The sequence below is a fragment of the Neophocaena asiaeorientalis genome, unplaced genomic scaffold (assembly GCF_003031525.2).
Source record: "Neophocaena asiaeorientalis asiaeorientalis breed wild unplaced genomic scaffold, Neophocaena_asiaeorientalis_V1.1 scaffold254, whole genome shotgun sequence".
Taxonomy (NCBI): domain Eukaryota; kingdom Metazoa; phylum Chordata; class Mammalia; order Artiodactyla; family Phocoenidae; genus Neophocaena; species Neophocaena asiaeorientalis.
The window spans coordinates 4170161-4194190 of NW_020174705.1; the positions used below are offsets into that span (position 1 = coordinate 4170161).

Here is a 24030-nt window from a genome sequence, read left to right on the forward strand (position 1 = left end):
TACCTTGAAGCAGCCCTCCCCTTGTGGGCCTTGTGGGCAGGACTGCTGGCCTTGCTGTGGTCAGAGAGTGAGATCTGACGCTGAAGGTCAGGTAGGAACAGAGCCTGGAAATTGGAAGGAGGACTGGGCTTCCTGTTTCCAGGTTTCTACTTTTCTGGTGGCAGGACTCCCAGGCAGAGCCTGAAACTTTTCCTTGGGAGGACGAGTGGAGGGAAAGGACTGGTCAGCACCATGTTTGCGGGGAGGCTATGGATCTGGATGGCATAGAATGAGCTAGAAAACTTCCTTTCATAGCCTCCTGCCTGTCCATCTCTCCAAGCAAGTAAATGAAATGCATACTGTCTCTCAGATCATTAGTTATGTGGAGATATTCATGCCCTAGGAAGATCAGTACCTTCTAAGAATGATCCTTTGATTGGGTTTGGAAAGACTCTGTAGGTCAGACAAAGGCGATTTGACAGAGTCCAGTGGTTTATGAGGTTTGCCTGTAGGTGATTACAAGAAGTTTGGATGCAGGTTGGGAAAGTGAGAGCGAGCTTATTTTTTTCTCCATTTTTCCAATATATAAGACAATCATGTGGTTGCAAAGGACAAAACTGTAGAAAGGTGTGTGGAGCAAAGTTCCGCTTGCCTGTGCCCTCCTCCTACACCCCCGTAACTGTTCCTTAGTTTCCAGGTTTTTCCCGTTTCTTTCTAAAAACAAAGATTAGTACTTTCAGATGTGTGTGTGTGTATGTTTTATGGATATAAGTATACACATACACGTATTCCTATATACTTATATTTGTGGGTATCCTTCCCTTTCTTTCTTGCACAAGGAAGGCATATTTAACACCTGCTTTTAAAAATGAACTCTGTTCTGGGAGCCCTTCCATGCCAGTTCACAGAGACTGTCTTCCTCCTCCCTTTGGGGCCGCAGTGGAGGGGGTTCCTTCACAAGGGGTGGCTTACGTGCATGTGTCCCCCCAGGTATGCTAACAGGTTTGGTTTGTGAGTGAGCTCTGTATGGGGATGGAGTGCTGATCCCTTTGTGTGCTTCCTCCCCAGAAAGGAACGAGTGGGGCTGTGCTGCTGACCAGCTCCTCACCCTTAAATCTACTGTCTTCATCCTACAAGGCAGGCAGCCCAAAGCTGCCTGGGGCCTTGAACTCGAATCCCTTGGGAATTATCTCCCAGCTCCCCCTCCACGTAATCTCCTTTAGTGCTGACTCCTCCGCTAAAGCAGGGGTCTCCAAGGATGCCATCGTCACAGGCCCTGCCCCTGGGACGTTCCACCACGGCCTCGGCCACAGTAAGTGTCTCCTTCCTCCCCACACTGGAGGTAAAGAAGGTGCCCCAGTGCCTCTGTGCGACCCACAGGTTCTGTTGTCATGTGCTGGGTTCCTGGTTTGTCTGGTGTGTGATCGTGGGCAGCCTTCCCGGGGACCCTGCTGAGCCACCCCCTTGGGGTTTCCATCCAGAACCAGTGCAGTAGGTCACCTGGGGCTCTGGAGCACCGAGGCTGCTTTCCACTCCTGTCTTCAATGAGTGTGCTTTGTTCTTCTCTCCCTTCCTGTTTCCTCTCAGGTCTCCTGGCTGGCTTGCACTCCAGCCCGCCCCGCGGAGCACCTCTCCCACACGCTGCCGTGTCTACCCACATCCCACAGAGTCTGCCAGGTAATTTCCAGGTGGTCAGAGTGCCACATGCACTGTGAGCCATTCCCCTCCCCCATCAGAGGCCTTGTCTGCTGCCAAGGACGTAAGTGTCTGCCTCTCGTTGTCACGTTGTGTGGGTTTGTCCTCTGAGGCTCGGCTCTGTGGGTACTCAGACTGAGGGACACAGGCTCTGTCTACCGCTGTGACATCTCCCGGGTCAGCCTTGCCCTCTGTGATCACAGAGGAAGTCATGATGGCCACAGGCATCATGGCTGAGGAGTTCCCCACCCATAGCTCAGCATTTCCTCTTTAATTAACAAAAACTAGAGGGGTAATGGTGCTGATTTCCCAAGGGCTAGTTGGGGCACTACCGGCCTTTAGGTTCACACTGCTACCCCTTCTAGGGGGTACCAGCTAACAGAAGACTCTAAATTTAGTTTAAGTAAAAGGGAAAGTCCAAGTAGCAGCAGCAGGTGACAGTGGCAAGGCTTCGGGAGGGACCCTTATCCCTGATGTCAGCATGTGTCCAGGAGAGGAGCAGCTTTCTCTTCAGTCCAGGTGTCAACGCAGAGATTTGGGATCACGACGTGACTGAGGCAGCGTTCCCTGGGTCTCCTCTCCATAGAGCAGTGCCTTTCAGAAAGGGACTGGCCTACGGCCCTAGGTTCATAGCTGTGAGAAGACGGCCCTGAGCCAGCACCTGCACAGTGAGTGGTCTGCCTTGCCCTGTCCTGGGACCTTGGCCCTTAGGCACACGTAATGCCGTACTGCTGGGAACCCTCACGGGATCTCTGTTTTGGCCTGCTGCTCTTCTTACTACTCTAGACCTGTTCCAGAAACGACCTGGGGGCTACATTGCTCAAGGGAGAGCCATTCTTGAGGAAGCCGAGCCTGGGTAGCCCTGGTGGACGGGTCCTGGGTAGATGTAAGGTGGGGAGCTGCCCAGCTGGATGTGCCTGGGACCTGTCGTGCTGAGAGCTTTGGCCCCGTGTCCGCCTCCAGATGTGCCGTGGGTCCCTGGCCCTGTGTCCTGAGGCTGACCCGTTCATAGTGACTGCTAGAGGCCAGCTGGGTGCAAGAATGGATTGTAAATCCCCAAGATGGAAATGTTGCTTTTTCAGAGAAAGAAACAGGGGTGCTAAGCCTGTATCAGCAGTTACTCCGTTTTCCTCTGGAGAAGCAGTCAGATGCAGGGACTCATTCCACAAGCTGGTGGTCACAGAGCCGTCCAGGCGAGAGCTTGTGGCTGCTGAAAGATTGCACTTTCTCTGCTTTCCGGAACACTCTTTCAAACAGAAAATAATTGAAGAGCCATTGAAAACATGACCGTTGATCTGTGGTATTTTCAGCAAAAAAGGGAAAAGCGTTTTCTTGTACCATTTCCTACCTGTTTTTCCTCTGGGTGTTGAAACGCTATCTGAAAAGCATCTATGCTAAAACAGGCTATTTGAATATCTCTCTTTTAGACATTCTTTGCGTTGTAGGATTACATTGAGTGATTGTCAGTGAAAAGCTGTCTGCTTGTTCCAGCTGTGACTTGTATCTGCTTTGCTTTCTTTCCCACGTGGACTCAGAATGCTAGTGCCTTTGAGCTTGTCCTTTTAGGACCTGAGTGTCTTTGATGGTGTGGACGCTTACTGTGCTTTTCAGTCCTCACTATGGAGTCCGGCTCTGCCTGGGGATGACAGCTGTGGCTGAGAACTGGAGTGGCCCGTGTTGCACAGCAGAGCCGCGGTTCTGTGAACACGGTGCTCAGCCAGCAGCTGCCCTCCCAGTGCGCGGCACTCTGCACCACTGCAAGGAGCAGCACACTCAGATAACCTGCCAGCGTGTCCGGCTCCTTTGAGCCTTAGAACATTCAGTGTTCAGGGGCTTTTGTTATTTAAGAAGAGATCCTCTTGAGGTTTGGTTACTGCTGCCTTAAGGGAATCAGAGATCCTGAAAATCTTACGCTCTGTTTTTGCTTACTCTTTTTCAGATGCTTCTCAGCTTCATGGGAAAGGGCCCAGTGTACCACGGAAATTGTGACTTTCAAGGGAAAGGCTGGAAGCTGAACGAGTAGGTCTCGGAAGTCGGATAATAACTATGCTCTTTCTGCCATTGATTTTCTTCTGGAGAAGGCATGAGTGCTAAGTGGAGCGTCTCTTGGCATGTGTGATGTGCCTTCAGTTAGGCGAGCAGCCCTGTGCTTCTCTGGAGGCCCTGACCAGCCTGGTGCTCCAGGCCTCTCGCTCTGTTGCAGACAATCGTCGGAGGGGCAGCGCTAGGCTGGGGAGCGCGCCGGGTCGTGTTCAGAGCTCTGGTGGCGGGGCAGAGCAGGTGGTGCGGCGCACCTGTGCTTCACATCTGCCCGACCCCCTCACATTTGGTCAGAGTACCTCATGGCACCCTACTGGTCGGGGCTCCTTCTGGCCACAGTGGGCTCCCTGGATGGTCACGGTGTCCGTCCATCCTCAGGCTGTGTGCTCAACAGGACAAACCCAGGTAACATCACAGCTGGGAGATGTACCTTGTTCTTTGAAAAATACACCCAATGTGTGCTCATCGTGGGGGCCCGTCTCTCCACTGAACATGACAATGAAGCTCTTTTAGAGAAAAGACCTTTGTAGATTCAACAATTGTGGTAGGATTTTTAAAGACACTTATTTTTGGCTCAGTTTTCATCCTTACCATTAAATGCATTGGATAGAATGGGACTATTCTTCGCAAGTCATGTTGTTCCTAGGAAAACATAATTCCAGTGCCTTTATGGTGGAGCAGAATTAGACACACATCCATTCAGCCCTCTGAGTGGATCTCAGATGAAGACCTTTTTTAAAGATATGTCTGTATTTAAGACATAGTTTGAGTTTTTTATGGTTGCACATCATAATCTGTGCCGTCCTGACTTGAAGGTCATCTGGGCCCACAAATCCCAGGTCCCACCCCAGTTCAGCCAGGGCCCCCACTTTGTTTTTCCAGAGTTCATACAGGTGGACTGCAGAGCCTCAGAGCCCTTCTTCATCTCTTCGAGGGCCAAGGATATGAGGGGTTCCAAGTCGCAGGTAGACATTCCAGTTTATTTAAAAACTATTCTCAGGCAGAGCTGCAGGAACAGGCCTCTGTGAAGCATCTGCCATGTAGAAACAGGCCTGGAGGTCCTGGCTCTCCAGGCAGCAGGGCTATGCATTGACTTCAGGGTGACATGCTGACGAGCTTGGAGAGCACGTCAGAGACAGATTGGGACAGTTACCCGGAGCTCAAGTCATCCCACTGTTCCCACTCACCCAGTGGCTGCTTCACAAAGATTTTTACGGCACTTGCCTGTCCTGTGAAGTCTGAACTGACTGCTCTAACTAAGTGATTTGTGATACGTTGAGAGTAAACAGCCTCCTCAGAATGTACGCCTGTGTGGAGACACGGGCAGCTCTCTTGGTTCCTGACTCCCAGGTTACAATGCTTGGTAACTCACGATTCACACAGAGTTTGCCTGGTTTCCAGGGGGAGCAAGACCTCTGCCAGCTAGTCGGCCAGGCCTGTGCTCTTTTTTACATAAAAACCAACATGTGTTTCACATTGGGCTAAGTGGATTCCTTATCCCTTTATTATATCTATTTTTTGCAACTTGGGTTTCCAGTTTACAGAATAGTCTTAGGTAGTAGCAAAAGAGCCAAAGAAGAGATTTGTATTGCTGAGCTCAGAGCCGTGCAGAGGCCGTCCGTGAACGCTGAGCAGCAGGAGAACACCCTGGTTCCCTTCCCTGCAGTGCTCCCTCCTCCCCGAGCACCACTGAGTGTGCGGCTGGAGCAGGATACCCTCATTCTTAGGAATCTAGTGATGCCTCTTGCCTCAGGGAAACGTTTCTTTGATGGGGAGTTTATGAGGTTTCTTTTCCTTGTTGATGCTTTATTTGTGGTAACGAAAGAGTGAATGACTTAAAGAGCCACGGCAAGGCAGGTCTGTTGGCGGAGTGGGCTCATGGGCCACGGCGCTGCAGGGCTTTCCTTGCCGGCGTTTCTTGGGTGTGAAAGGGCTGTGGCTTTCATGCAGCGACTATGTTGGTGTTGGGGGTGGTGTGGAAATTGTTAATCTTGTATAAAACCACCCAATAAATTGTTTCAAGGTTTCCAAAACATCATTTCTCATTTATTTCCTTTTACCATATTTGCAAGTAATTCTTTCTCCCATAGGAGCTGGTATGTAGGGAACATTCATTTTGGCTAAAAGCCAAGAGGGTGTTGGAGACTAAGCCTCACATGCAAAAGAGGAAGAAACACACCATGATATTAGAATCAAGCCACCAGGTGTTTATTTTTGCACTATAAATAGAGTTCCCTATTACTTCCCATTTTCTTACATAATACGTGAGATACAGAGGACCCAAAATTTGTTTGGTAGAAAATCAACTGTGGAGTTTACTAAATGGCAATGAGATAATAAGCAGGACTAGGCACTGAATCTAAGGTTAACAGCAACACAGTCCACTAGGAAAGTACTTTAATTTCAAAACGTGAAACGTTCCCCAATGGTGCGTTTTCTTGGGACAGTATGGCTTGACAGTTAAGCTTCATTCGAGCACCAGGGTCAGATGCTGTTCTGGTTTCTTTGCGCCTTTTCTGGCATAGAGCCCAGATCCGTCTCCCCAGAAGGCCTCTGATGAAGAGTCGGCTGAGCCAGAATCCTGAGGGGTGTGAATGCAGGTTGCAGGCCTGGGGAGCTGTTGCTTTGCTGAAGCAGGGAGGCATTTCTGCCCTAGAGTTTCCCGTGCTGGGGTGTGGAGGTCAGTGCTGCATGGAGTGGGCTTGTCCACCCCAGTTGTTGGTCGTCGTGTGCTTTCGCAGTTTTCAGTTGCTTCCAGGTATTACACCTGGAAGGAGTCTGTTTATGGGACTGTGTGGGAAAAGGAGAAAGAAGAAGGGCACTGTGGGTTTGGATCATCGGGAGATGAAGCAGGTCACTCACCAGGTTGGATGATGGTTCAGCAGGTGCCTGTCCCGCTTGTGGTTGAGCTGTGCTCTGAGCAGCTGGGGGACACACGGGGTTCTGCACAGATTAGGAGCTGCACGGGGCCAGGGAGAAAAGATACCAAGGAGAGTACTGGGCAGGAGAGAGCCAGCATCTGCTTCCAGGAAGGTGAAGGTGGGGCCGTGCCTACTTCTCCCCGGACACCAGGACGGCCAGCTCCTGGATGGACATATCCTTATTGATGTAGCGGTCGTACTGGGCAGGGGTCAGTCTTCCGTTCTGTAGGGCCTCTTCGATGGAGAACTTCTTGCCAGACTTCCTGTCATGGATCACAGAGGACTCCCCGTTGGGACCCTTGACGGAGATTTCCTCCCAGTCGCACTCCTGGCTCCTGAGTTTCACAAACATGTTCCAGTCGATGAGGCCAGCCCCGTGGGCTTCCTCTGGGGACAGCTCGCGGCCCGAGTCGGGGTCGATGACCACGATGGAGCGCCTCAGGTGGTTCTCCCTTTGTTCCCGCTTGATGGCCACAGAGCCCAGGCGTCGCTGCAGCTCGTCGATCTCCAGGTCTTTGTCTCTAGAGAGCTGCCTGAGGTCATCCAGCTCCTGCTCCAGGGACCGGAGGCGGCAGTCGAGCTGCGCCCCAGGGTCTGCCGCCACCGGCATGCTCCTTAGGCCCTGCGTCTCCGCCACCGCCATCTCGATTTCGGACTGGAGCCTGCGGGCCTCGAGCTGTAGGCTCTGCCGCTCCAGCTGCAGTTTGTGGTTCTCTTCCCTCAAGAAATCCAGCTCCTTGGATGACTTGGAGTTACAGAACTCCAGCTCCGACAGCTTGGCCTCCAGCTGGCTCACCTCCGCGTCCAGCTCCCTCTTGCTCTGGCTCTCCACCTCCAGGCTGCTCTTTAGCTTCTGAATCTCCTGCTCGGTGTCACCTCTCTCCACCTGGATGCTCTTGGAGATGACCACTTTCTCCTTGACCTCCATCTTCTCTAGGTGCTCCAGCTTTTTCTTCAGGGTCTTGAGCTCATGCTCCAGGACCTGCCGCCGGTGCCGCTCTTCCTCCAGCTGCAGCGCGAGCAGGGTGTGCTCCCGGGTCTGCTGGGGGTCCTGCTGCAGCACCACCTTCTGCTTGAGGGTCACCTTTTCCCGGGCCTCCCCCTCCTCCAGCTGGGCCAGCTGCTGCTTCAGGTGCTGTACCTCCAGCTCGGCCTCCCTGCGTGTCTGCCGCTCGCGCTCCAGCTCCTCCAGCTGGCACTCCAGCTCTGCTCGCCTGCGCTGTAGCTGCTGCAGCTCCCTGCGGAGGCCATCGATCTGCTGCAGCTCCGCGTCGATGCTCTCGGTGAAGGCGTTCACCTCGGCCTGCAGGCCCGGCTCCTCCTCGTACCTGACGACCTCCTGCTGGACCATCTTCTCCTTCACCTGGGAAAGCTCCTCCTCCTTCTGTTTGATTTTTTCCTCCTGGGATGCCCTCTCTATTTCCAGATCCACTTGCTTCTTCTGTTCCTGTGACAGCTGGGCCCTCAGAGACTCCACTTCCTCTTTGGTCTGGGGGTCTTCCTGGAACTGCAGGATCTCCTGGACCACCTCCTTGGTCTGCACCTGGGGTTTGGCCTCTTTCAGGGACTGGATCTCCTGCTTCAGCTGGTAGATCTCCAGGTCACACCTTTCGATGAGTCTGGTCTTGTCGATGATCTCCTCCCTGAGCCTCTGAAGCTCTTTCTCCATCTCGGGGTCAGTCTTGTACTTGATGATCTCCTTTGTCACTTCCTTGACCTCCACCTGGGGGCCCCGACTCCGGAGCACCTCCAGCTCACTCTGATAGCTCTTCAGCTGCTCCTCGGCCCCCCGGTACTTGCACTCCTGCTTGACCAGCTCCAGGCGGAGGTTGGCTACCTCACTCTCTGCCTTGGGGTCTGGCCGGACGATCTCCCGCACTTTTTCCTGCACGACCACTTTGGCATTTTCCTCCTCCAAGGCCCAGATCTTTCGGAGCAGCCCCGTTTTCTCCCTCTTGTTGGCACGAGCCTTGGCGGCCTCGTCCTCATACTGGCGTTTGAGGTCACCCACCTCCCTCTCGGTTGCCACATCCTTTTCCACCTTGAGCACCTCCTTGATGATGATCTTGCTCTCGGCCATGGCCCGCTCCTTCTCCAGCCTCTTCAGCTTGTCCTGGAGGAAGCTCAGCTCCTCCTCCTGCTTCTCCCTGAGCTGATGCTCCCGTTGCTGGTCCTCCTGCAGCTTCCGGAACTCTGCCTCCAGCTGGGGGTCATTCTGCAGTTTCACCACATCCTTCTCGGTGACCTTCTCCTGCACCTGGTTCTTCTCCTGGGCCAGGGCTGTGATGCGCTGCTGCAGGAGGAGCGCCTCTGCCTCCTGGGTGCCCTTCTGCCGCCGCAGCTCCTCCAGCTCCTCCCGCAGCCTCAGGACCTCGTTGGCCTGGGTATGGTCTGGCTCGATGCGCAGAACCTCCTTGACCGTGTACTCCTGCCCGCCGTCCCTGGCCTCCTGCTCCAGGGCGCACAGCCGCAGCTGCAGCGCCTCCAGCTCCTTCTGCAGCAGCTGGTTCTTGTGCTGCTCCTCTGCCAGGGTCTGCTGCGTCTCCTGGAAGCTCTCCTCCAGCATGGGATCTGGCACCTTCTTGAGCACCTTCCTCACCACTGCTTCCTGTGGGCTCTGGTTCTGCAGGGTCCGGATCTCCTCCTGGGCTCTCCTGACCTCATTCTCCAACTGCTGCCTCCGCTCCAACTCCTCATCCAGCTCCCTCTGAATCTTCCACGTCTCCTCTACTCCGGAGCCTGGCTTGCCCCCGTGCAGGGCCTCATGGCTCGTGCCTGCCTCAGCCTGCTGGGAAGGAGAAGATAGCGCAGGGTTAATGCCGGACTTTGCACGGCCCGACCCCACCTGGCCACCCGCCAGAGGTCAGACTGCTTGTCCTGCGGTCCCTAGGGGACCCCCTCAGTACCGGGTTCACTAGAGTCCTAGGCTTCCTTTTGAAAATGGTAAAACAACTAGTTTAAATGCATCCGGGAAAATATTTGAAAACCACAGAAGAGTGTGAAGCAGAGGCTGTCTGTCACCACTGGTCCTGTTCATACAGGATACTGTCACCTTTGAGACACGTATATTTTTGCATGTGACACGTATTTATTTTTTCCACACTAACGGTGTTGCCTGTTCTGCACCCTGCTTGTTGCACTTATGAGAGAATCTGCAGCGGCACAGAGAGTGCTACCTCGTGTGACAGCTTCGTCATTTTCCATTGTGTGGACAGACCCTGGCTCAGTCGCACACCCATTGCTGGTGAATACTGAGTTGCTTCCGCTTTCTTAACTATTACAATGTTGTCGTTAACGTTTTGGGCTTTTAAAAATAAGTTACCTTTTTCTGGGTACTCAGCAAATGTTTGAGGGATGGGACACGTAGGTTGGACTCACGTCCACAGGGGCACAGGTGTGGGCTGGCATCTGCACTGGCGCCACCCAACCCTGTTCGCAGGGGGACATGCCCACTGGTTCACAGGCTGCTTCTCTGAGGCACAGTGAGTCTTATTTCTCAGCTCTTGGGATAGTTTTGAGTAGAATGCCTTACTGAGATCCATTACCTGTCTCAGGAGATTCAGAGCAAACTCCAGATTCTGCAGCCTCTGTCTGTTGATGGCATTAACTTCCGTGAACTTGGCAGCAAGAGCCGTTTCCTACAGGAGAGCAGATAGGAGTCAACAGGCTAAGCAAAGGTAAGCTGGACGGTGTTTGCAAAGTTTGGCATTTGGGGAGAGAGGGAACCTTCTTGCCCCTTCCTACCTGGAGTTCTACTACAGTCTCATCTATAGGAGAGAAAACTGGATTTTGAGTCAGAAGCCTAAACCCCCAGCAAATGACCTTGAGCAGGTCTGTCTCTGAGCCTTAACGTGTTCGTGTATGGAAGGAGCTGATAACATCGGCCCTCTGTGTGTGTGTACTTACTTAGGGGGAGCAGGGGGAGTCCGTGGCTCTGGCTCAGATAAACCCAACAGGCTGTCTTTCTAGGCATATCAAGGTCACCACCCCAGAATAAGTTATCTCCTCTTACTGAACCTGTTGGCACCCAGGAGGGCTCTTGGGCCAGTTTCCCTATTGTGTGTGCATCTCTGAGGCCTGCATGCCATGCTCTCTGGAGCGAGGGAACCCCGAGAAGGCCTGGCCTGCAGAGCTCACCTCTTCCCTCACTTTGGTGGCAGGGGACTGGAGCCTGGCCCTCTTGCTCATGTGGCTGCTTCTTCCATTCTCCAAGTCAAGGAGGGACCTGAGTTTCTCTGCTTCCAACTCATAGTCCTGCGTGAGACAGACATGGCAGAGGGCAGACAAGAGCAGGTGAGACCAAAATGTTCTTGTGCCCCTTCCAGCTGACTGCAAAGGTCTTCTGCTCAGCCACACCCTGTTCTGCCTGCCAGGAGGTTTTGAGAACCATAGATCCATCAGTGGTACGTACCTACGTCCCTGAATAACGTGCGACGAGAAAAAGTAGGCCCACAATCCCCCTCCGTCCCCAAAGCATGCTCCTTCCAGGCCTTCGCCTGGCCTAGAGACCATGGCATTCTGCTTTCTTCATTGAACTCTGTACCATAAGAGTTAACGGCTTTTCTCATGTTGCCTCCTCCTAATCCTCCTGTGGATCAGTTTGATGACTTTAACATCCATTGTGTGGTCAGGTGATAATTTACTAGCTGTTCCTCTGCTATTGGACATTTAGGTTATTTCTAGTTTGTCTGTTTTGCTATTGTAAATAATTCTGTTGTACAATGATTTTGTTAATCCCACATTATTATTATTTCATATTTTTTCCTTTAGGATAAATTCCCCCAGTTACTGCTTTACAGTAGAAAATCCTTTTCTGGTATTCGATGCCCAGTACCATCTTGTTTCCCAAAGGCCTGTGCCGGTTTGCGTGGCCGCCAGCAGTGCCTGAGGACACCCCGCCGGACCAGCTGGTGGGAAGAGGCCCTGCTGCTTTACACTCTGGGCAGGGTGTCACGTCTCACCTTGACAGCTTGCTGGTACTGCTGGGAGTGGGCGTAGACTTTCTGTACTTCCTCTTCCCTTCTTGCTATCTCATCTAGCAGGTTCTGTAAAACAACAGAGACTTTGAAAACCAAAAATTAAAAAAAAATCCAAAACCTAGAGTAGCTGGATTCCTTGGAGTCTGGAATTCTTCCGTAGCACAAAGTATAAGGAATGGCTTCCCTGTTTACATTTGTTTGTTACAAAAGGCAATTCTAAGGCCCTGTGAAGAAGGGCCAAGAAGATAATCATCTTTGGCAGGAAAGTTGTGTTTACTGAGTGCATCGAAATGTCAGGCACTGTTCTAGTATCTTTCTTAGATTATCTCACTGAATCTCCCAACATCCTGTGAGATAGGCACCGTCCTCACCTCCTGTTTAAGAACGGGGAAACCCAGGCACAGTGCGGCACAGTGACTGGCCCGTGGGCGCATGGCTAATGGGGGTGGGAGCAGGATTTGAGACCAGGCTGTTGGGCTTCCTGTTCCTCGTCCTTCACGCCAAGGCCCTGCTGCCTTCTGGGGAGCCAGCACTCTGGGCTTTGGAAATGGGTTTTTCCCCGAGGGCTCCCCTGTGTCCCTGTAGCTATTTGCTTATTTAGCTGGCTTGCATGGAGTGTCCACTCTGGGCCAGGCCCTGTGCTGGGCACTGAGGACGGAGAGGTGAGGGAGACCCCGTCCTTGTTGTCAGAGACTCGGGTGCTGGGAGCCCGCCTGGCCAGGACCGCTGCCAGGCCCCCGTCCATGAAGGGGCTTGCTAACCTCTGACCCCCCCTTGTGACCATCCTCCTGTGAACGCGGAAGTGGCCTTCTCACCTTCTGGTTGTTCAACTTGGTCTCCATCTGGCCGAGGCCGTCTGTCTCCTGGGGCTCGTAGCTGGGGATGTGGGACAGGAACTGCAGGAGGCGGTCGCGGCCACTATAGAAGGCGTCGTGAGCAGCCCGGGTGCTCTGCAGGCTCTGGACCCTGTGGGGCAAAGCCCGTCAGGCCTTTGAGCTCTCAGGTCTCACTGAGAGCTGCCTGCCGTCCCTTTTTAAAGAGGTCATCAAAAGTAATTTAACTGGAAATAACCTAAACATTCACCAGGAAGGGAGTAGTTAGATAAATTATGGAATATTGTGTTGGAATACTGTGAGGCCTCTGTAAAGCACAGGGAGGCCCGCCTGTGTGGACTCACAGGGATGCCCACTGTGAATTCTAGGACCTAAATAACTCATGGATCCAAGGGGAAATCACAAGGGAGGTGAGGAAATCTTTTGAACTCACTGAAAATAAAAACATCAAAATTTGTGGGACACAACAAAAGCAGTGCTTAGTGGGAAGTATGTAGTTTTAAATGCTTAGATAAGAAAAAAAAGAAAGCTTTCAAATCAACAATCTAAGCTTCTACCTTAAGAAAGAAAAAGAAGAGCAAATTGGACTTAATGTAAGCAGCAGTAGGAAATAATAATGAGCAGATGTCAGTGAAACAGGAAACAGGAAAACAGGAGAAAGATCACTGCAACCAAAGCTGGTTCACTGAAACCGTCAATAACGTGATAAACCTCAAACATAATGATTAGGGGGACAAGAAGAATAAACGGATACAACAGAAGAAAATACAACATCAAGAATGAGAGAGAGGACATTCCCTCAGATCCTGCAGATAGTCAAGGATAAGAGAATATTATGAACAATTTTATGCCAATAAACTCAACAACTTGATGAGATGGACAATGCGTCCTTGAAAGACACAAACTTCTGAAGTTGCTCAAGCATTAGATGACCCAAATGGTCCAATATCTATTAAAGAGGTTGAATTTGTAGTTAAAAACCCTCTTACACACAAAAAAACAAATTGCAGGCCCAGATGGCTTCAGTGGTGAATTCTTTCAAGCATTTAAGGAATTAATACCCAGTCTACACAAACTCTTCCAGAAAACAGAAGAGGAGGGGGGAACACTTACTGACTCATCAGGCTGGGAAAATATACGACAGGGAAAATAGCAAGACACACTGTATGTGGTGTGTTGTCATTCGTACATTAATTACCTACCCCAGCTCATACAGAATGTTTTTGGAAGGACACACAAGAAACTGGTAGCAGTGCTGATCTTGGAAGAGTTTGGTCATTATAATCCCTTTGTGTATTTTATCTTGTATATATATTGCTTTTTTCAGAAAGAGGAAATTATTTAGAAATCAAACAGCCTTCAGTGTTGTCTGCAGAAATTCCACTTGGGTGCCTTAAGGCAGACTAAGCCAAGGGCCCCCGCGGTCCCCTCACCTGAGCTCCACCTGCTGGCAGAGGTTGTCAAAGCGCTGGCGCAGCTTGTGCACCTCGGCCTCCTGGCGCTCCAGGTCCGGGCAGTGCTCCTGGAAGCGGCTGGCCAGCGAGCCAGAGCACTGCTTGGCGGCCTGCAGATTCTGCTCCACCTCGCTGAGGAGGGCCTGCAGGGCCTGCAGCTCGGAGGCCATGGCCTGCCGGGGCAGAGAGGCAGATGGCAGGTGCTGTGGCTAGAGCTCCAGGGCCCGGGATGGTGCTACCCAGAGCTCTTGGGGCTGCCTGCTTTTAGCGGGTGGCAGGCCTGGACCTGGGCGGGGACCGGTGGTTTGCCTCTTGAGTTTCTCCTCAAACCTGTGGTCATCTCTGCAGTTTCCATTTTGTTACAATGACCAATACCCTGGGGAAACTAGCTTCTAAAACCCTGCGGCACACGGCACGTGCCTGTGACGCCGTGCCCGGGACTGGAGTGGCCTTCGTGAAGGCTCTGGTCTCTGAGCCTGTTTCCTGGGCTCTGAGGTGAGGCCCTCACCACAAGGGCAAGGGTTTTGTGAGGTGGTTTGTGAATAAGGGGCCTCCCACGGGCTCACAGACCCCAATGCTTAGAGCGGGCCCAGCGGCAATGGTGAAGAGGGCAGATGCTGGGCTGGGGCAGAGGCTCCTGTGCTCAGCTGATGTGCCGTGCAGGCATGTGGGTCCAGGTGACCAGATCTGCTTGTCCAGAAACACTGGGAATCTGGGGGGATTATGTGGACATTCGATTTTAAGATAGCAGCACCTGATTTCCACAGGCCACAGAAACCCCGTGGGCGGCTGGGACTCCAAATCTGGAGAGAGTTGCTGCCCTGGGCCTCGGGCCCCTCGACTGTCCACAGGTGACGTGGCAGGGGTGCCTGGAGCCCATGCCCAACTCAGAGAAAGGCTTCTGAAGCCCAGGGTCCCCACACTCACCGCCAGCTCCTGCCTCTTGCTGTCCAGGGCATGGCCACTCTTGGGCACCGTGTCCTCCTGGACCAGCTGGTTTTCGTATGAGGCCAGCACCTCCCGGCCCTGCTGCAGGCTCTTCTCCAGGCGGTTGGCGATGTCAACCCTGAGGACATGAGTCAGGAGTTGGGGGGGCGGTGCTGGCCCTTGACCCCACCCAGCCTCCCCACTGCCCACCTGCACCCACTTCTCCTGGGCCGCGTCCAGCAGCTGCACCAGGCGCTCGTATCTGCGCTGGGTGTCCTCCACCCGCGTCCTCAGCAGGGCCGCACTGCCACTGCCCGGGAGGGCCTGCATGAATGCCTCGCCCTCGGCCGTGCTGCTCGCCTTCTCGGGCTCGATGCGTAGCAGCTCGTTGGTGATGTTCTGTGGGGACCAGAGCCCCTCGCGTTGACCACAGCCGGCAGCCACCCCCACACAGGGATGTCCTCCCCAGGGGGCCTGACTGGGGATCTGGGACGCTGGCCTAGGAGTCCGTGTTTGTAATGAGCATCCCTGGGAATTCTGACACAGTGGATGGTGACTCACGAGTGATGAATATTAATAGGTTCCTGTTCCCACTACTTCACGTGACTTTACTCATCTTTGGGGACAACTCCAATGAGGTGGGTACGACTCCAAGCAGCTTAGGAGGGGACATGGTGGGGCCTAGCCCCAACCCTACCCCTGTATCAGGCGTCCTCTGGCCTTGGCTCGGCCCCAACCAGACCAGCCCTGGTGTGAGCCCCGTCAAGGGCCATGGCACTTCTCTGAGCCCCGTTCCTCTCCTGTAAACCGGGAACGGTCACGCTCATCGTGGAGGGCGCCGAGGACCCGGGAAACTGTATGTGTGTGTAAAAGAGGTGAGGAGTAGATGGTATTCATGTGGCTCATCTTACCCCATCCTGTCGAGGTCCCCTGAGTGGGGATCAGCCCATTTTACTGAAGACACTGAGGTTTGGGCTTGAACGGTGTCTGTGGTCAAGGCGAGTGAGCTGGCCCTGTTGCCCCAGAGCCCGTGTGCTGCCGGGCACCGCGGCCTCTCACTCAGCTCAGTGCTGATCTGCTCAGATTGCAGTCCTGCTGTTGTCAGCTCTGCCACGAGCCCTTTTTCCTGGGGGTGTGTCTTGGGGGCACCAGGCCTCAGGCACCTCCTCAGTCTTTGGCCTAGAGCAGCCCCCCTCCCCACGACTCACGACTTCCTGTTACACATGGCAAGTGGTCCCTTTTGAGCGCCAAGACACCCCATGGGGATAAGACCTTGAGCAGGGGCCCCGGGGAGCCAGTGGGCCAGCCTCTGCCCCCAACCTGGGGTACCTTGAGGTCCTTGGCCCGCTCAGCACTGTCCTGCACGGCCCGGCCCTGCTCCAGCGGCGGCCGCAGGATCCCTGTGATGGCCTTCTCCTGCCGGTCCAGGTCGCTGGCCACCTTGTCCAAGCCGGCCAGCAGCTGCCGGCCCTGCAGGTCAGAGACATCTGCCGGAGGGAAATCAGAGTCGGGTGGCAGTGGGGATCGTGAGGCCCAGGGAGGGGGCATAGGAGGGCCAGCCTCCCCACCTCCACTGTCCCATCTGCAGCACAGACCCTGGGCCCAGCCCTGCCTCCCTGTCCCCCCAGAGCCTCAGGCAGCGTCTGGTACCCACCTCCAGAGTTCTCTGCCTTCAGCACCTCATGCCGCTGCTGGAGCGCCCTTCTGCTCCCAGTTACCTTCTGCCGCAGGCTCTGGTACTGGCTGCCCAGGCTGTGACAGCAAAAATGGGCTGGGGACCTGGGGCAGCCCACTGCCCCTACTGCCCACTGACACAGGACCCTGGACTCTGGCTGGACAGACAGCCTTGAGGAGTCGGGAAGCTCATGAAAATGCTTTGAAAAGTTAACACGACACACGTAGAAAGGATTTGCTGAAACGCTGGTCTTTCTTTGCTCTTGGGTTCAACGGACCCCTTCTTTTCCTCCTTCCTTTCTTTGTCTTTCTTTTCTTCAATAGCAAGTCTTACTATCTAAAATTATCTTGGGCTTCCCTGGTGGCACAGTGGTTAAGAATCTGCCTGCCAATGCAGGGGACACGGGTTCGATCCTTTGCCCGGGAAGATCCCACATGCTGCGGAGCAACTAAGCCCGTGTGCCACAACTACTGAAGCCTGCGGGTCTAGAGCCCGTGCTCTGCAACAAGAGAAGCCACGACGAGAAGCCCACGCACCACAACAAAGAGTAGCCCCCACTCGCCGCAACTAGAGAAAGCCTGCGCACAGCAACAAAGACCTAATACAGCCAAAAATAAAAACAAATAAATAAATTTATAAAATAATCTTGTTTGCTCATTTGTTTTTCCCACAAAGATGTTACCCCTGAGGAAGCAGTACACAGTAGGTGCTCAATACATATTTGCTGAATGAATAAATTAAGGAATTCCTTGAATCACTCATTCAACAAAGAGTTCTTGGGTACTTGCTTTGCACCAGGTACTGAACAAGGCCCTGAAAATAGTAAGTCTCAAGGAGCCTCTGCCCAATGAGACTGACACGGACACAAAGCACCCTAATGAGAGCAGCACGAGCAGTGGGAGAAGGTGCTTGAGAAAGAGGCGGCGGTCCTTTTCCTGGAGCCAGGGTGGAGGATGAGGGGGCAATCAGGGAAGGCTTCACAGAAGAGGTGACCCCCAGGCTGGGTCTTCAAACCAAGAGGCCTGAGCCAACAGGTGGTGGGTTGGTGTGCAGGTAGAGGGAGCAGTATGTGCAAAGGCCCAGAGGCCCTTGCAGAAAAACCACTCCCTGATGTGTGCCCAGAGCCAGAGGTTCACAAACAAGTCAGCTCAGCCAACAGGATCTGCTGCTGTCCCACTTGAGCCACCAAGGGGTGCAGGTGTGGGGATGTTAGTGGCACCCTGAGGTTGAGTTGGGGTGCCCAGGGCTGTGAACGTGGCCTGAGGGGCCCAGGGGGTGCGGCCAGTCCACGCTGGCTCCTTCCTTTGCCCCTGTACCTGTCGGCCAGAGCCAGGGCCTCGGGGTCAGTGGGAGGGATCATGAAGCAGACAGCCGGGGCAGTCAGCTCATTCCCTGCGCTGTCCGTGAGGTCCCAGCTCTCCCCGTTGTTCCTCTGCAGGGTGTAGCTGTAGCCCCGAGAGATTAGGCCCTGGTGGGGACAGGCCAGTCAGAACACATGGAGAGACCTGCCGCACCTGGTGGCCAGGAGCCCAGTCACCATCTCAGCCCCACCCCTAACTCTGGGACCTGGGGAGTCTTAGCCTGTTTCTCAGATCCTCCCCAAGAGGTTCCATCATAGAGAGTTGAGAGGGGCCAGCACCAAGAGAACATGTGCTGGGTCTGCCGGCCTAGCACCCACCTGGATTTCCCTTTGGGGAGCCCCTGTGCAGTCCCAGCCCATGTGTTCTCGTCCCTCCATTCCCTGACTTCTGGGGGTGGACATGTGACTCAGGTCTGGCAAATGAGAGAATGGCATCCCTGGCCACAGTGATTGGTTTAGGCTGGACACATGACTCAGAGCAGGCCAATGAGAACCTTCCCTGGGACTTCTACTGGAATGACTGGGGCCACTAATCTGGTAGGACAGAAAAGGCCAGGGCAGCAGGTGGGGTGATGCAGGGGCATTGGCAGAGAGGACCCCATGATGGAGATAAACACAGGCTCCTGAAATATTTGAGACCCTGCAACCAGCCATGTCACTCCTAAGGCCTTTCAGTGACAGAAGAGGAGGCAGATCTGGGCCCAGCCTGCCTGGGGCACCTGGAGCACCAGGCAGGGGCTCACCTGGTCACTCTCAAAGTCACAGAGCGCCTCCACGGGGATGGGCTTGAATGGCGTCTCCCGGCGGTACCTGAGGGGTACCACCTGCTGCCCTCGCTTCTGCAGGCCCCGCACCTCGTGCTCATACTTGTCCAGAGCCTTCTCCTGGTCCTAAACATGGGGGGGAGTGCCCAGGTGAGATCACGCAGCCTTCCCTGGTCAGCAGGCAAGGAGCTGGGGAGGGGCCTGCTCAGGCATCACTCACGTCCAGCTCCCGCAGCATCAACTCAATCTGGTATTGGTCTTTGAAGTCGGGACTGTATTTCTGGTTCAGGTCTGAGTCCACCTTGCGCAGCAGCTCCTGGGCATCCTTCACGTCTTTGTGGAACTAGAGGAGACCGGGGGGCCCTGTCACGGACAGGACAGTGCTAGGACACCTGGGGCTAATCCTGGCTGTGACTTTAAGCCCATTCCCAGGTAGGGCTGGGCCTCCCACTCACCCTGAATCCATGGGCTCTGCCACCTGGGGACACCCACAACCCTCCCCAGCCCAGCTTCCTGGGGGGCTTCACAGGGAGAAACCAGGTCCCTTCCCACCAATCCATGCAATGCCACCTCTATGACATATTGTTTTCATGTGTATATGCTTAGGGTTCTTCTCTATTCCACTCTTCTCTTTGTGCTAGGGACACATTGTGCTAGGGAATCATTCATTGTCAGCTGTCCCCTGGGCTGCAGCTATGAACATGACTTTGGGATCCCTGTGAAGCTCATAGCCCAGAAGGGCTGACACTGAACCAGGAGTTAGTTACAATAGTATCATCTGAGTTCAAGTGTCCCCAGATCACCTACTCATAAGAATCACGTGCAGCTCTCTTGTTAAAAACACACATTCCTGTGGAAACAATGCAGCATCCATCAACAGGTGAATGGGTAAACACAACGTGGTCCATGCATACAATGGAATATTATTCAGCCATGAAAAGGAATGAAATTCTGGTTCATGCTACAACATGATGAACCTTGAAAACATGTTCAGTGAAAGAGCCAGATACAAAAGGCCACATATCATGTGATTCCACTTCTATGAAATATCTAAAACAGGCAAATCCAAAGAGACAGAAAGTAGATGAGAGGTTACCAGGGGTTGGAATGGGGAGTGATTGTTCATTAGGTACAGAATTCCTATTTGGGGGGATGAAAACGTTTTGGAAAGACAGTGGCAATGATTGCACAACACTGTGAATGTAATGAATGCACTGGATTGTACACTTAAAAATGGCAAATTTCGTATTATATATTTTTTACCAAAATTAAAACTCCACACACCTACTCCTGTGCCTACACTATCCTGGTGAGTCAGACTCTCCAGCCCCAGCCCCCAGGGAAGGCAGACAAGGGCCCAGCAAGCTTGGGGCACGCCCACGTCATCAGAAGTGTAAGTACTGGGAGGCCTGGGCAGGCAGCCCTGCAAGGCTCCTGGAGGAAGTAGCACTGAGGCCATGAGTGAGCCAAGCAGGCACTGGGTGTTCCCACCAACGGGGCCCTGGGCTGGCAGGTACCTGGTGGTAGTCTTCCATGTACTTCAGATGGCTCTCCTCACAGATGAGCAGGTTCAGGTACTCCTTCCAATCTGCATGCACAGCCTCCATGTGAGCCTGCCAGGAGAAAGGAGGCAGATTGCTGCTGGCCAAGCACCGAGGACACGAAGGGAGGGATGGCAGGATTCCAGACCAGGAAAGGATAGAGGAGGGGGTATCTGGCCTCTGCGTGTGTGTGGCTCCCAGCCACCTCCCGCCCAGGGGTGGGAGGAGGAGTGAGGGGAACGTGTTGAGGCGCCAAGCAGGGCTGCTGTGTATGGGTGCTCAGGTTGTACACTGCACAAGGGACAAGTAGGGGCTGTGTCTGCCCAAAGTGGTGCTTTTAAAAAAATCTCACAAAGGTACTCCCCAAATTCAAGTCTACCAGAGCTCAGAATGTGACTTTATTTGGAAATAGGGTCTTTGCAGATGTAATTGGTTAAGGATCTCAAGATGAAATCATCCTGGATTTAAGGTGGCCCTGAAATCCAATGACTGGTGTCCTCATAAGAAGAGGAGATGACACACAGGTGAGAAGGCCATGTGAAGACACAGAGGCAGATACAGGAGTGATGCAGCTCCAAACCAAGGAATGCCAAGGATTGCCAGCAACTACCAGAAGCAAGGAGAGATGAGGAAGGATTCTCCCCTAGAGACCTCAGAGGAAACAAGCCTGCCAAAACCTTGATTTCGAATTTCTGGCCTTCAAAACTATGAGAGAATAACTTTCCTTTGTTTAAAGACACCAAGTTTGTGGTCATTTGTTACAGCAGCAATAGGAAACTAATACGGGCACCACATGTGCTTCAGAAGTCCAGGGACTGAGGGCAGGGCATTGAGATAAGGAGAGGACACAGGGTCAGACAGAGCAAGAGGAGGCAGCAAAATGGAGAGACAGACAGATGGACACAGGACACCCACCTTGGGGCCTGCCTGAGTGTAGGTGGCCCAGAGCACAGGCCACCCGGAGGGCAGGCTGGAGGAGGCGTCCCTTCCCGGGGCTCACGTACCTCAATGGATTTCCTTCCGGGGTGCTTGGCGGCAAGCAGCTGGTCACCCTCACTGTGCAGCTTATTAATTCTCTCCTCTTTGGCCTCCAGGTTCCGGTTGATGAAATTCTGCAGCAGGGGCAGCGGAGGGGCTCATTGACCAGCCAGGCAGTCCCGTGCTCCTTCCCAGCCCCCTGGCCCGCACCCCCAGAGCCTAGTGCCCACCTCGTACTGGCGCCGGCGGCTGGGGTAGTCGAGGTTGCAGTCGCTCCAGTCGTACTGCATACGACTCTGGGCCTGCTGGTCCAGCCAGTACAGCTCATTGGTGCAGCGCTGCATGTAGTCCTGCAGCGAGCTCAGGTGCTGCTGCCGTGCCTGAGATGCCGCCTGTGGGCGGGCAAGGACAGGGCTGTGGCCTTGCCGGCAACAGCCTCCCTCCACGCCTCCTGCTCCACTGCACTCCCTTGGATAAGTCACCTGACCGCCTCCCACCCTCCGAAACCCCTTCATTTGTTCTGCAAATGTTTTCTGAGGATCTACTAAGTGCTGGGCACGGCTCCAGGCCCTGCGGATACAGCAGTGAGCAAAACAGACAAAACCCTCACAGAATTGACATATTTGTGGAATGTTAGTTTACTCGTCTGCAAAATGGGAATAATGACAGCACTGATCTCATAGGGCACCAACCCTGGCATACAGCTGGTGCTCAAAAAACATCAGCAGCTACACTTCCACTTTTTTCTTTAACATGCCATGGTGCTAGGGGGATCGTAGCAAACTACCACAGGGCAAGGAGGAGGGGAAGGAGGACGGATGTCTGCGTTCCACTCTGCAAATGAGAACAGTAGTGAACACATGTGTGGGGCCCACCACGTGCCAGGACTGTGCTAAGGACTTCTCCAACATCAACTCATGCAATCCTCAAAGCATCCTAAGAGCCAGGGACTGGAAGTGATTGTTTTACAGATGAGGAAACTGAGGCTCCCAGAGGCTCAGCAGCTTGTGCCCAAGGTTTCCCCACCAAAAGGGGTGGAGGCAGCCCAGCTCCAGAGCCTCCTACAGGCTATACTATCACTGCCTCTGCATTCTCACATCTGAGGCGTCTGTAACGTCCATAACAAGTGTCTGTAATGTCCACAACATTTATGTATCACTTGTGCGGTTTTAAAAAGAAGACATTCTTGGGGCTTCCCTGGTGGCGCAGTGGTTGAGAGTCTGCCTGCCAATGCAGGGGACACGGGTTCGAGCCCTGGTATGGGAAGATCCCACATGCCGCGGAGCAGCTGGGCCCATGAGCCACAACTACTGAGCCTGTGTGTCTGGAGCCTGTGCTCCGCAATGAGAGAGGCCGCGATAGTGAGAGGCCCGCGCACCGTGATGAAGAGTGGACCCCGCTCACCGCAACTAGAGAAGGCCCTCACACAGAAACGAAGACCCAACATAGCCAAAAATAAAAATAAATTAATAAATTAATTAAAAATTTAAAAAAGAAGACATTCTTTAAAGGTTTTGAAAAAGGAAATAGAAAAGCTTCCGTTTATTAAGCAGGTGGCATTGTATCTGGCACACAGTAGGTGCTCAATAAAGAATTAAGAAGCAAATAGTAAGATGAACTGTATCCATGGGGTCTCTTGGGGTTTTCCACGAGCACAGGGCAAACAGGGGCGCCTCTCAGGTAGGGGCTCAGGGTACTGCCTCTTCCCACTTCATCCCCCTCCATCCTGTTTGAAGTGTTTACTGCACACACTTCTGTCCCCATGGCCCGGCTTCCCAGCCCCTCCCATCCCGTTCCCGGGGGCGTCTCACCAGCAGTTTCTGGTACTTGGCCTGGAGTTCGCTGTTCTGCTCCTGAGGACGGAGCCGAGGGCATGGGTTAGGGCGGGAGTGCAGGTGGGAGCCCCTCCTCCCCGGGGCCCCCCCCACCCCTGTGCACATACCTTGCCCCCGTCCTTGGTCAGGTGGGGCCTGATGGCCTTGACTTCATTGTGGAAGATGTTGTGCTGCTCCACCTGGTGGTCCACCAGCGGCAGGTCCGACCCGAAGCTCTGGCTGCTCAGCTTGTCCTGGCCGGACGGGTGGAGGGACAACATGCACGAGGGTGGGCCAGGGACTCAGGACTCACAGCCCACCCAGTACTCGCAGCCCACCCAGTACCCCATACCCTGGGAGCCTCGGCTCTCCTCCTCACGGTGCCGGCCAAGGAGTGAGTGAAGTGGCCCCGGAGGGATGCAGAGAGAGGCTGTCACATCCTATCTCATTTAATCTCACAGCAAACTCAGAGGTCCTCACGGTTACTGTTTCCATTTCACAGATGGGGAAACAGAGGCTCGGCCGGGGGAGTCACTTGCTTGGGGTCACCCAGTGCCTGGGGTTCTCCATGGTGGAGATGGGCTGGTGAGGGCAAAGGAAGGGCAGTGGCCTGCCAGAAATCTGGCCACTGCCCCCAGCCTGCCAGGACTCCAACGAGCCCGGGAGGGTCCCAAACTCCACCACTTCTGCTGTGTGAGCCTGAGCTAGGCACTGCACCTCTCTGAGCCTTGCTCATCTCATTGACACAAACATCAGGAAACACCGGGAACACAACTCCCTCCCTGGCAGGACTGTGGTGCCCATTCAATGGTAGGGGTCCCCCCGGCCCACACATAGCCCCACCCCAGCTGAACCCCGGGCCATACCAGCTTTTCCTCCACCAGCGCCTCCCAGTTGACCTGCGGGTCCACCTCCTTCACTGCCAGGTTGTAGACCTGCTTGTGTTTCCCGCGGAGGTTGGTCACACGCTCCTTCAGCTGACAGATGCTGAGCGGGGAGAGTGGCCACCCTGGTTAGCGGGGCTGGTTGGCGGGTGCACTGCCCATGCCACAAGGGGGGCGGCCTCCCAC

The 24030-nt window shown here is 54.0% G+C and overlaps 2 protein-coding genes across 6 annotated transcripts in view; one reads left to right on the forward strand and one right to left on the reverse strand.

Annotated features, from left to right (window-relative positions):
* UBN1 (ubinuclein 1) overlaps positions 1-11557 on the forward strand; it is a 42424-nt gene extending 30867 nt beyond the window's left edge. The window contains exons 16-21 of one of the 4 annotated variants that reach the window (XR_003005171.1): positions 1048-1291; positions 1567-1656; positions 3614-3693; positions 10190-10312; positions 10961-11038; positions 11406-11555. Coding sequence is in view for 1 of the 4 variants with exons in the window: in XM_024759829.1 (XP_024615597.1) it covers positions 1048-1291; positions 1567-1656; positions 3614-3663 (384 nt within the window). In the remaining 3 variants the exon portion in view is untranslated. Of the gene's footprint in view, positions 1-1047; positions 1292-1566; positions 1657-3613; positions 5769-10189; positions 10313-10795; positions 10929-10960 lie in introns of those variants that run through there. The other 3 variants (XR_003005170.1, XR_003005169.1, XM_024759829.1) reach the window with 3 other exon arrangements.
* PPL (periplakin) overlaps positions 5901-24030 on the reverse strand; it is a 43289-nt gene continuing 25159 nt past the window's right edge. The window contains exons 4-22 of one of the 2 annotated variants that reach the window (XM_024759828.1): positions 23827-23947; positions 23089-23214; positions 22958-22999; positions 21377-21538; positions 21173-21280; positions 20145-20240; positions 18848-18970; positions 18607-18753; positions 17820-17971; positions 16483-16580; positions 16158-16315; positions 15049-15227; positions 14829-14967; positions 13881-14074; positions 12430-12580; positions 11597-11680; positions 10773-10889; positions 10181-10273; positions 5901-9420 (exon numbers count right to left, since the gene is read on the reverse strand). In XM_024759828.1, the coding sequence (XP_024615596.1) occupies positions 6766-9420; positions 10181-10273; positions 10773-10889; positions 11597-11680; positions 12430-12580; positions 13881-14074; positions 14829-14967; positions 15049-15227; positions 16158-16315; positions 16483-16580; positions 17820-17971; positions 18607-18753; positions 18848-18970; positions 20145-20240; positions 21173-21280; positions 21377-21538; positions 22958-22999; positions 23089-23214; positions 23827-23947 (4945 nt within the window). In that variant the 3' untranslated portion in view covers positions 5901-6765. Of the gene's footprint in view, positions 9424-10180; positions 10274-10772; positions 10890-11596; positions 11681-12429; positions 12581-13880; positions 14075-14828; positions 14968-15048; positions 15228-16157; positions 16316-16482; positions 16581-17819; positions 17972-18606; positions 18754-18847; positions 18971-20144; positions 20241-21172; positions 21281-21376; positions 21539-22957; positions 23000-23088; positions 23215-23826; positions 23948-24030 lie in introns of both variants that reach the window. The other variant, XM_024759827.1, reaches the window with a different exon arrangement.